Source organism: Temnothorax americanus, unplaced genomic scaffold (genome assembly GCF_048541705.1).
Source record: "Temnothorax americanus isolate GAGA-0224 unplaced genomic scaffold, ASM4854170v1 Scaffold28, whole genome shotgun sequence".
In the NCBI taxonomy this organism is placed as follows: Eukaryota; Metazoa; Arthropoda; class Insecta; order Hymenoptera; family Formicidae; genus Temnothorax; species Temnothorax americanus.
The window spans coordinates 1,785,763-1,798,502 of NW_027509421.1; the positions used below are offsets into that span (position 1 = coordinate 1,785,763).

The 12,740-nt window shown below is 41.4% G+C and overlaps 1 protein-coding gene across 3 annotated transcripts in view; it reads left to right on the forward strand.

Annotated features, from left to right (window-relative positions):
- Positions 1-1,750: 1,750 nt before the first annotated feature.
- Positions 1,751-12,740, forward strand: part of LOC143899719 (transducin beta-like protein 2) — a 54,070-nt gene continuing 43,080 nt past the window's right edge. The window contains exon 1 of one of the 3 annotated variants that reach the window (XM_077410239.1): positions 1,751-2,321. Coding sequence is in view for 2 of the 3 variants with exons in the window: in XM_077410238.1 (XP_077266364.1) it covers positions 3,245-3,398 (154 nt within the window). In the remaining variant the exon portion in view is untranslated. The other 2 variants (XM_077410238.1, XM_077410242.1) reach the window with 2 other exon arrangements.

Here is a 12,740-nt window from a genome sequence, read left to right on the forward strand (position 1 = left end):
GCGCGCTCTCTCATCTCTCTCTCTGCGAGGATGAACGTTCACGCATAAAAATTCACGAGCGGCACAAAAAAAAATGCGCTGCGTCGAAGGACACGATTATGGCAACATATTGGCAATTCTGCGATTACGCGTTATTTTTCTTCCACGAAAAAAGCGGTCCCCGCTGGTCTCCGACGACACCGCGGGGCTACGCAAAAGCGTCGTGGAATTTCGTCACGCTGAAGACGACGTAGGACGGTGATGCGCATTTGTTTTCAGGCTAGCTGTTTATCAATTCGCGTGCGGCGTGACACACGTGTCGAGTCTTCTCGGAAGAGCGACACTCATCGCTACCGTGTCGCTCTCTGAATCGAGAAGAGGAGAAACCAGCGATGTTTTCCAGGATCGGCGACGCGGATTCGGGGAAAGACCGATCGTAAACGGTTTTTCCTTCATCACGAATAGTTAATTTACTTCCAGCTGGAGGATAAACGCGCTTCCGGAAAATGCATCGCGAGCCGTTATGCGATCGCAGAGGTGACGAGGTGACGTAATCGCGAGAGACATAAAAGACCGAGAATACAAAAGTGAGGCGGTTTGTTCTTCTCCACGAGCCATTCGGTTTGAATCAAACCGAGATGTTGCGCGATCTAAAATTAGATTTCCAAATCCGGATTTTTGTGGAGAGAGTGCGGTCCTCAGGAGAGCTGAGCCTCAACAATTTTTTATGTTTGAGCTTAGGGAAATCATGCCAAAAGAAGAGAATTAAACCTGTTCATATTTGCTAAGTTGGGAGATTTCGGCTTAAAAACTACACGCTTGAAAATAAATTGGACAATGATATCGTACGTGCGCATAAATATATTTAATCGTAATTATATGAATCGCTGGTTGGGCACGTGACAGCGTTCGCCTCGGACAGATAAGGATCTTCTCGACCCCAGATAATGCCGAACCGGGTATTCTTATAATCTTTCAATCAACAATCTTATAATCTCATAATCAATCAATGGCTCCTGCTTTCTGACGAAGGACAATACCAGTCAACGTCCAGTGGTTTGTTTGGGTTCAGAAGTACCGTTAACACATTCAAGCGTATCTCAGTTGATTTTCTATTCACGCCGGAGTAAATGATTTTATATTAATAAGAACGATACTGAGTTTATAGTATTTAAGAAAAAAAATCAACGTAGCTTATTGAGTTTGAAAAAACTATACAAAAGTCATACAATGTTATTATTAGATTATCAAAAGCTCCAGTCCCGTAAAAGGTTTTTCTCTCTAATTGATTGCACATTTATAACGGTCCTCTGTTTCACTTATTCTTACTGTTGAATTTATGGCATTGATTTGCATAAAAATATCCCAGACAACACGATGTCCAAAATTGGGACACAAGACGTCATTAAGTTGTCTTAATGACGCCTTGTGTCCCAATTTTAGACACTGTGCTGTCTGGGATGATATATGATATACTTATTTGACAGTCGTTCCGTGACAGTCACTGACGATCGATAAAACGAAGAAGCTCAGGGTGTCGGTCACCGGTTGGGAAAATCAATCAAGCGTTTTATCGAGGAAGGTCAAATTTAGATCAAGTTCGCTCGCGCGCGATACTGCGTGGGGTGTCGATCGTCGGTCGCGGCCGGCGTCGCGGGACGTTCGCGAGCGAGAAGGGGGAAAAGATAGGCGCCGTGGGTCGTGGGTAGGGAGTTCGGCGCGCTTCGGAAGCGCGGTTCCGCGAAGCGGTATATTACCGGCGCGCGATGACTCGCCGCGGCAAACACGCGCCGAGCCGTATCGCGGGAGGAGGAGAGGATCGCCTCGCGTCGCGTCTCGCGTCACCGTCGCGGCTTTAATACACGGCCCGGGCCCGCGCGCGCATCATCGTCGTCGTCCTCGTCGCTGCCGCCGCGCTTACGTAAGTCGCGACCCGCTTTTTTTTTTTTTTACGAGGCACACTCCCCGCGGGAGACTTTAAAGACGTCGGGGAGAGCTGATCGGCCAGATACGATTGTCGGCGCGAGTGCGACGAGAGGATAAAACAAAAGGATCTTCGGAATTTCTTCCTCGGAATTTCGAGGGATCGAATGCTACCGTTTCGCGCGAGCAGATCACGCCGTGGCATGGTGACCGACGGCGGCCCTTTCATGTCAGCGCGACGCCATCACCACGGGACAGCGTCGTGGACCCCGCCGACGCGCGTGCACGCGCGGATAACCGGGTCGCCGCCGCACAAGGGTCACGGCCGGGCGGTGCAGGACGAGTGCAGGACCCCGACGGCGGAGGATGCGATCGCGCGCGCTTAAATCGCCGCATCTTGCAGCACGAGTGATATTAATGTACGTATCGAATCTTGTATCGCGCGCGCGCCGTGCCGAGAGAAGGCGCGACGACGAGCGGTTTTGAAATTTCCCGCGTTAAAACGGCGGGAGCTGAGGCGCGCACCGTGAACCTAGACAGGTGGATAAAAGAGAGACAGAAGGGAGAAGCGTGGAGAGGGAGGAAACGTCGTCGCCGCGGCGCGCGATTAATTCGGCCGTGTTCGCCGAATTGACCCCCCTTTCGCGAGAACGCGCGCGGAACGGAACTTTCGCCGGCGGTAGTGTCGCGCGTCTACTCCGTGACTCCGTTGATTCACGGCTGCGGTCACGCGATCGGAGCACGGAGCGCACCAGCGCGAGGCCGGCGCCCGCCGCGCCGATTCGCGAAATCACTCGGCGACACGGCGATCTAGCGAAACGTACGCACCGCGGCCGGCTCGCTCACCCCCCCTTCCCCCACCATCATTCAAGTGGCCTGTGGCTTTTCGGAACGCCCGGTTTACGCTTTACGCGCCGGGCGGCACGCGCACGCACACGCCACACGTCGTCGTGTTCGCCGTGCATGTGACTGGTGCGTGTGGGACTGGAACGAACGCGGAGATAACACGCGCGCGCCGCCCACCCTCCGATTTCCGCTTCGTTTAGTCGCGTGGTCGCGCGGGCACCTCCGGTATACCACGGGCTTTAACCGCGGCTTCTTTCCGCCGCGCCGCTGTCCCGGCACGTGAGCGCGCGTGGAACGTGTACGTGTGTATGTGCGCGCGCGCGCGCGCGCATCTACGTACGTTACGTGCGCGTGTGTGAGGGGTGCGCGCCGTTGTTGTGTTGTTACGTCCGCGCGCGCGTATACGTGGTGCGCGGTGCCTACGCTCTCGCGACTCGCGCGGCCAAAAGTGCCGGTTGAGGCTTCTCCCCGTTCGCACGCGGCGGCGGTGCCGAAGATGGAGAACACGACGTGCCCGACGAACGTGCTGGAGAGCGCGAGCGTGCCCGGCCTGATGATGCTGCTCGCCACGTTGATCGCCGGCGGGATCGTCCTCGTGATCTGCTACGCCGTGAGCCGGCGATCGCGCTCCCGCCAGGACTCGCAGAAACGTAAGCATCCCTCTCAGTCATCGTTCATCAGTCCAGTAATCAGTATAATGTATAATACGTAGGCCGCGCGGATCGCGAGATGGGTGGCGGGGCGATGGAGCCGCTTGCGCGCGCGCGCACGCACGCACGCATGCACGCATGCGACACACTTGGCGCCTACCGGAGCGATAACCGGGCTGTTATTATAGGTCCCACACTAGAGGCGCGCGGCGCGCTCCGGATGTTTCGCGCCGGCCCGGCCACGTTTCTCCCTTCTTTCTTTCTTCAGTGCGTTCTCGCGCAAATGTCGACGCGCGATGAAAACGCACGTGTTGTAGTTTTGGAGCAGGCTCGTCGATATAACGCATACTCGGTACTCGTTTATTATACGCGGGCGGCACTTCCAAAATAAATAAATAAATAAAAATATATATATCTTATTGTTAGAGGTAAAGAATCGTATCTTCAGTTTTTGTCAAAATGGAGTTAATACATTTTTCGATATACCAGGAGCTTAAATTGTATAATGGTAAATGGTTTTATGTTTATTACAATATTTAGATACAATATTTAGAAAAAGTCATATTGAAAATTTTTATATAGTGTCTAATTTTAAATTTAATTTCTAAGGTACAGTGGTTGGTAATCGTAGTATTTTCAAGAACAAAATTAGAAGTGATGCTTGTAAAATGAATAAGCGCCATAAACTCATGTCTATGTTTGACTTCTCTTCGAAAAAAAGTAAGACCATAAATTTTTTGTTTGAAAGAAATTGGCAATAAAAGTTTTGCAATAAAAAACTTGGTTTAGCTGCGGTAGAAAGTTTACGGCTGTACTAAAAAAAAAAAAAAAACCGAGAGAAAAGCGGAAGATTTTAAAAGAATGGAGTAAAAAAAAACAACGAAAGCAGAGGTTGATCACACGTCCCGATCTGCATTTTTAGGTGCTCTCACTGCTCTCAGTGTCGAGAACCTTTCGCACGTTGCTCACGAAGCAAGGTGCATATATCCGGATTGGATTAAAACCTAGGAGGCCTACGTGCATTTTTTTTGTGAATGTCCCAATTACTGAGCAAACAACCTCTCTCATCATGAAAATAAATTAATAAATTAATAATATACATGTTAAACTAACTGTAAGTGTATACAAAATTGATTTTGTTGGTAAGCTTAAACATTTAAAATTTTATCTTTTTTTTATTTATGGAAAGATTTCACAAAATATAATTTCTCAAAAGTGGCTAAAGTACTTATGTACCATTAAAAGCAACTTTCTTTACTCCTAAATACCAATCACGCGGTCTAAAAATTTTGATTAGGAACCGGGTTACAAGGATTTAAAACAGAAAAGCACGGAGGGGCCTTCTAAGACTTAATGGATTAGGATAATATTTTATTTGATGTTTATCGGATGTATTGATTGATTTATTGGAGAGGAGAGGAGGGATGTTCTCGAACGGTTCAAAGACACTGCCAGGCGAGAAGTTTGACTGGGGCGATACATCTGTCAAAGAATAACGCAGGTGTCCTATAAGGCCACCTCAAGATGAAGGACCCCACACGATTCTTTTGAAAAACGTTTTCAATGTTCGAGTTGGTCCACCACCACCACCACCGCTAGCTCCACCGGCACCTTTTCTGCCAACACCGTTTTTCTCATTCGAATCGTGAAGGGTCCTTTTTCTTGTGACAAACAAAATACAGGGTGGACCATTTTAATTCATCCAGTTGAATATCTCGAAAACCAAGCCCGGGAGAGAAAAATGTTTCAGACAAAAGTTGTTTGGTTTCGAGGGGGCCATAAGATGGTGTCATTGATTTAACCATGGAGGGTCGTTTAAAGCTCACGTAAACGACACCTTTAATTTCTTAAATGGAAACCCCTATTTTTCAATGCATATTCTTGTAGCTAATCTCGAGAGCTTTTCAAAACACTATAATACAGTTTTTTTTTCATTAAAAACTTTTGGAATTATAAGGCTTGAAAGTTCTAGTATTTTGACATAAAATACAAAATATCTTGTAAAACATTAAGTTTTCGGTAACGTTACCTTAATACTTTTATGCACAGAATAATGAGACGAATCAATTGGTATAAAAAAAGGCATAGTTCCTTTAAGAAAAAATATGTAATTTGCAACACGCATCTGCATACTTTTTTTTAAAATCAACTATATCTTTTTTTATACCAATTGATTCGTCTTATTATTCTGTGCGTAAAAGTATTAAGATAACATTACCGAAAACTTAATGTTTTACAAGATATTTTGTATTTTATGTCAACAACTTTTGTCTGAAACATTTTTCTCTCCCGGGCTTGGTTTTCGAGATATTCGACTGGATGGATTAAAATGGTCCACCCTGTATTAATACAACATAAGCATATGCGTTGCAGGTGTGTCAAACTCGTCTCGACTTTTATCCTTCCCCCTCGCACGTGTTCGCAGAACCTCGTCCGAATTTGCAGAAAATCCACGTCTCGTCTCGGCATCTGTTTCTTCCTTCGAAAAATCCCGGCTCCTTGAACGTGCCTCCCACTGGAGGAGAGAGAGACGCGAAAACACATCCGACGCACGTGTAGCGATCGTTCCGATCCGTACGATTAAGATCTCGGTCGCGGTCAAGCGAAGAAGCGTTAGAGAAAACGGCGAGTTTCTTCGTCTCATCATCAATAAAATTAAAAAGAAAAAGCAAAGGAGATAGGAAATTTTGCCACGCTCGGACGATGGCCGACCTGCGAGAACGATAAAGTCTCCTCTCGAACGGACGGACACATCGCTGATTCGCATCGCGGGTTTTCCCGTTAGAACTCCGCGATTCAGCGCGTGTTCCGTTTATCTCATTATCTTTAGTCGTTTTTTTATCTCATAAAAATTAAGTCCGCGAGATAGTTCGTAAAAGCACCTTTCCGCCGCGCGTGAGACCTTCGTTCGCGTTTCAATAGACACGCGCGATCACGCGGTTTCCGTTAGGACGAGGCGCAGGTCCCGTTAGCGCGCGCGCGCGCGCGCGCGTGAAATTCGCGCGTGACGATCGCGAGCGAAGGACCCGCCGGTTATCGCAGACGCGGTACGCGTGCACGTGCCTGTGTGCACGCGTACGCGTTTGCATCGACATTACCAGGTGCAAAACTGGTGCCAGCTCGGTGCTGATAAGGTCACCAGGCATTTAAAATGGCATTTAGAAATGACGCGAGGTTGCATTTATATGCGGCGTTTTGAAAGCTAACAATAAGATCTAAGAATAAAAGCGGGCCATCGAACGCGGAGCACGTGTAGGAATTAGCGATAATTTGTTGCCTTATTGTTAATTTTGTTCTCGTAATTCTTTTCTTAAAAATTAAAGATGCTTTTTTTACGTATATCGATCGTTTCCGAAAAGATCGAAATTTTGCTAAAGCATTTTCGCAATTTTTATAATTATATATAATATATCTTCGTGTTCTATAGTTAGCTTAATTATTTTAATTTAATAGATATATAAATCTCTATTTAGAGAATATTTCTTTTGCATCGATAATGAAAGCGCGCATAAAAACAAATAAGTCTTGTTTTTATTAAAGTATTATTTTGTTTTTTTAATATTTATATGAAAAAATATATATATGAAAAAAAAAAAATATATATATATATATATATATATATATGACTTTCGAATTCTTTTGACCCTTTCGTTTCCTTCCGTTGTAGCCATATGGCTTGTACACAAATCAACGTAATGCGTATGTTTAATAAACGGGTTAAATCATGAAATCCTCAATATTCTTTACTGCACTATTTGGTAAAATATGTACTAGGTATTTTATCAGTCAAAATATTTGCATTTTACTTTAAATATTAGAGATTAAATCAGTGTACAACGGCCTTAATGTGCACTGAGTGCGCACCAGTTCTGCCAATGAAAAAACGCTATTAGAGTTAGGTATGTAATAAAATAGTATCCGTCTGTATTTTTTAAATCTTATCTTGAACATAATATTGCATATATTTATTAGTTCCTTTCAATCTTGTGTTAGGTAGGTCTAACACATGTTTTGATAGCACATGTATTTAAACACTTCTAAATAGAGATGTTATCACCTCTGTGAAGTTAGCACCCCATCTTTAAAAAAATCATTTTTTTCTTTAAGTTCTGAATGCACCCCGAAGAGTTCTAGAGTTCCTTGTCAATTTTAGAAATAGTTCCGGCGAATAAAGCTAAAAAAACCGTTGATTAATCTTGGGGGTGCTAACTTCACAAAATGAAATCCCTAAATCAGCGATCACAATAAAAGTATTAAAAATATTTAATTTTGCCATTAGGATTTCTTTTAGAACTCTTGAGGTGCTACCCAGAACTCTCAACAGAACTCCCAGAACTGAAAAAAATATTTTTTTTATTTTACTCAAAAACGGAATATATCGAAAACTTTTTATATATCGGTCGTAGCGCCTCGAACATTAATAGTTTTTGGTAGAACTCGTGAGGTGCTACCCAGAACTCTCATAAAATTGCCCGGTTACGAAAAAAAAAATGTTATCCTTCGGAACTTAGAAATTTTTCGACCTGACATACGAAAAATCGCGAGAACTTTTTATATATCGGTCGTAGCGCTTCGAGCATTAATAGTTTTTGGTAGAACTCGTGAGGTGCTACCCAGAACTCAAAGCAGAACTTCCAAAATTTAAAAAAAAATTTTTTGATTATACGAAAAATCGCGAGATCTTTTTATACAATATCGGTCGTAGCGCTTCGAGCATTAATAGTTTTTGGTAGAACTTGTAAGGTGCTACCCAGAACTCTGATAAAATTGCCCGGTTTACGAAACAAATATTTTATCCTTTGGAACTTAGAAATTTTTCGACCCGACGTGTGAAAAATCGCGAGAACTTTTTATATATCGGTCGTAGCGCTTCGAGCCTTAATAGTTTTTGGTAGAACTCGTGAGGTGCTACCCAGAACTTTGATAAAATTGCCCTGATATATAAAAAGATCTCGCGATTTTTCGTATAATCAAAAAATTTTTTTTTAAATTTTGGAAGTTCTGCTTTGAGTTCTGGGTAGCACCTCACGAGTTCTACCAAAATCTATTAAGGCTCAAAACGCTACGACCTATATATAAAAAGTTCTCGCGATTTTTCGTATGTCGGGTCGAAAAATTTCTAAGTTCCGAAGGATAAAATTTTTGTTTCGTAAACCGGGAAATTTTATCAGAGTTTTGGGTAGCACCTCACGAGTTCTACCAAAAACTATTAATGCTCGAAGCGCTACGACCGATATATAAAAAGTTCTCGCGATTTTTCGTATGTCGGGTCGAAAAATTTCTAAGTTCCGAAGGATAAAATTTTTGTTTCGTAAACCGGGCAATTTTATCCGAGTTCTGGGTAGCACCTCACGAGTTCTACCAAAAACTATTAAGGCTCGAAGCGCTACGACCGATATATAAAAAGTTCTCGCGATTTTTCGTATGTCGGGTCGAAAAATTTCTAAGTTCCGAAGGATAAAATTTTTGTTTCGTAAACCGGGCAATTTTATCCGAGTTCTGGGTAGCACCTCACGAGTTCTACCAAAAACTATTAATGCTCGAAGCGCTACGACCGATATATAAAAAGTTCTCGCGATTTTTCGTATGTCAGGTCGAAAAATTTCTAAGTTCCGAAGGATAACATTTTTTTTTTCGTAAACCGGGCAATTTTATGAGAGTTCTGAGTAGCACCTCACGAGTTCTACCAAAAACTATTAATGTTCGAGGCGCTACGACCGATATATAAAAAGTTTTCGATATATTCCGTTTTTGAGTAAAATAAAAAAAATATTTTTTTCAGTTCTGGGAGTTCTGTTGAGAGTTCTGGGTAGCACCTCAAGAGTTCTAAAAGAAATCCTAATGGCAAAATTAAATATTTTTAATACTTTTATTGTTATCGCTGATTTAGGGATTTCATTTTGTGAAGTTAGCACCCCCAAGATTAATCAACGGTTTTTTTAGCTTTATTCGCCGGAACTATTTCTAAAATTGACAAGGAACTCTAGAACTCTTCGGGGTGCATTCAGAACTTAAAGAAAAAAATGATTTTTTTAAAGATGGGGTGCTAACTTTACAGAGGTGATGTTATCAAAAATACAAACACGTATGTTTTTTCTAGCTTAAATAAATGTGAAAATAATAGGGTTAAATCGGCATTGGAAAGTTACAATTATCAATTTACGGACGATTCGAATTTTCTTCGAATTTATGAATGGAACGTTATTATCAAAGATACGCAGAATGTCGTCGGCTTCTGGTACAGCGATAACAACTCGTGCTAATCGCTATGGTGGCGTCAACTCTCGGTTGTCACACGGGGTCAAAGTAATCCTAGACTATATTTCTTTTTTATTAAAGTAACATATTTTAAGAGTACTATGCAAAGTTTTGAGCAAAAACATTGGAAAATGAAAGTTATGGTTTTGATTTTTTTCTGGAAATTTACATTTTTTAAGGATTTTTTTTAACATAATGCCACTCAAAAAGTTAATTTTTTTATAATGAGAATACATTCTACAATGTTTAGATTTAATTCTAGAATTTTTTTGCGATCCACTTAACTGTTAGTTTTTGAACAGCAGCTGCTTGAAAATTGGTTGAGGTTAAATTAATCCTGTGTGACAAACGTGTTCGAAAAAGGAGGTGTGACCGAGGATTAACTTTGGCGTTGCCAAAGAAAATCGTACAGACTGTAAAATCTTAAGGACCTTAAAACTCTTATAGCGTTTTTCACTGGCAGAGCCGGTGCGCACTCAGTGCACATTAAAGCCGTCGTACACAAACCAACGTAAAGTGTATGTTTAATATAATCGGGTTAAATCATGAAATCCTCAATATTCTTTATTGCACTATTTGGTAAAATATGTACTGAGTATTTTATCAGTCGAAATATTTGCATTTTATATTACTTTAAATATTAGAGACTAAATCAGTGTACAACGGCTTTAATGTGCACTGAGTGCGCACCAGTTCTGCCAGTGAAAAACGCTATTAAAGATTTTTTCAGGTATAAAGATGCAAATGTTAACTTTTGAAAAGGGTTTGACAAAATTAAGGACGTTACGCAGATGCTCATATATAGACTGGGTGAAAGCCGCAGCTGTGACCGGTGCATGTAAGTCAAAATTTTTAAAATATTGGCTCGTGTGCATAGATGCAATTTATATATTGTATAGATTGCATCTGTGCACACGAGTCAATATTTTAAAAAATTTGACTCACCCCACTATGGCTTTTACATGTATAATAAGATAAAAAGTGAATTTCTACAGTTTTTTTTATTCATGTATAAGTCGCTTTCTTTATTCATGTAATACCCACGGGCTGCGTATAGTTCACTGACCCCTGCCCTTGTAAGTAATGTACGTTGCACGTCGAACGACATGCGTCACTCATCCGACATGCTTTACGTCTTATTTCTACTAATTTTTTTTATTTTCTTGTATCGCGCGAGCGGTTGTTACGCACGAATGATGCGCGCGAGTGAAACTAGCGTGATAACGCGAATGAAACGATGCGCAGTAAGGAACGTAATCTAATCGAGTGCGAAACGTGCGGTGAAAGGGGGAAGGGATGACACTGTCTTCCGACGATTTTCTTCCATTTCTTCAACGGTAAAGAGAAAGGCGTTACATGCGTGTCGAATCGGTCGAAGTTAGAAGGGGAGAAATAAAGCACGGGAGAGATAATGCACGTATCTTCCCAGCGAAGGACGTAAGACATTAAAGACGTAATTAACTCTGTCTTGAGCATTTTATAAATTATTATTTTAAATTTAATTTATTTAATTATTATTTTAAATAATTTTTTAAGTATCACATCGGTAAGGAAATTTAAATACTGAAAATTCTTTTGTGATGATTTATGTGCGACTTTCTTTTACAAGGAGATCTTTGATCGTGCCGACTTGCATTAGTTTTTATATATTCTGCAAAATACATGCGATGTTTCAGAGACTTTTGTGAACAAAAATGAAAGATTTATATTTGGGAGACCATACAAGATTCTAAGGAACGATTGCACCGGCAAAGTGACCTTTGTAGCGCTTACATTATGCACATAAATTTTAGCATACTCATCTTTCCGTTTAATTATGTGTGACGTTTTTATCATGTTACAATTATTTATAATTGTACATTTATAATTGTACACACGCTTCGATGTTCGCGGAATGCACAAGCAAAAATTTCTGCTCGCGTATACGTTCGCAACAGGTGTTTGAATTAATTATCTAATATCTGAAGTCTCGTATAACTAAAGCAGTGGTGTCTCAATTACGCAACTACTTTATGTAGTCATAAAATAAATGCCGGTATCGCGTTATCGCGATTTTACTTGCCGCTTAAATATGTATCTCGCCTCTGATTCTTGTCGATCGAACTGAAAGGCACGGCGAGGAGTATCTGGCGCGTGTCCTTTTCCGCCTATTCGGAAGTAAACCATATCCAATCGATTTCTTCGACGGCAGAAATGGTGAAAACAGTGGTCATTAAAGAAGTACCTTCTTGAAAGGTAAATATGATAGATCAAGATCTACTTCAAAACTTGTCGAAAACCATCTATCCTATCTTCTCCCCTCCATTACTTAATTTATGAGACAGGATGGGTTTTTCCAAGTTGACTTTTTGACTTGAACAAGCCAGAATATTAGGAACACAATTCACATTCTTTATTTCAAAAAGGAAATTCTTTCATCGGCCTAAATAAGGCCGGTATTCATAGTCGGTTCTTATATTTAAGACCGTCTTAAGTACAATCTGAAGATGTCATTAACCAATCACAAAGCCGTATTAGCATCTTAAGACATTACTTAAGCCGGTCTTAAAATAAGAACCGACTATGAATACCGGCCTAAGTTTTGAATTGTATATAATTATGGTTTGAAGAAAAAGAAAACAGTTTTTTGTTAATTTAAATTTAGACAATCCACGATCTAGGATACCTAATATAATTCGAGATATTATAGTTAGCTGCAAAATGTATTGTAAAACTTCAGAATCAAATCTTGATTTATATATATATGTGTATATTAATGGAGAAAGAATAATCTCATGAATGAAATGAATAAATTCTCTTTGTGCCGCATGTAGAATTTCGCGTAACACACTCATAAGCTTTTCACCTCGCTTTTCACGCAGCTCAAATTTTTGCCTAAACACGCACAGAATTTTCTTTAACGGATATAATATTTTTTTGGAGAACGCTGTCGCCAGTTTGATATTTGGCAGGTAATTTATCAAAGCCTCTTTGTTAAATTTAAGCCTGTTCACTTGAAGGATCCCCGCCGCGCCGCGACGCCGCGGCGCCGGAGCACGTGTGGTACACGGAGAGAATTTTTTGTTATATTTTACTCTTAAATTT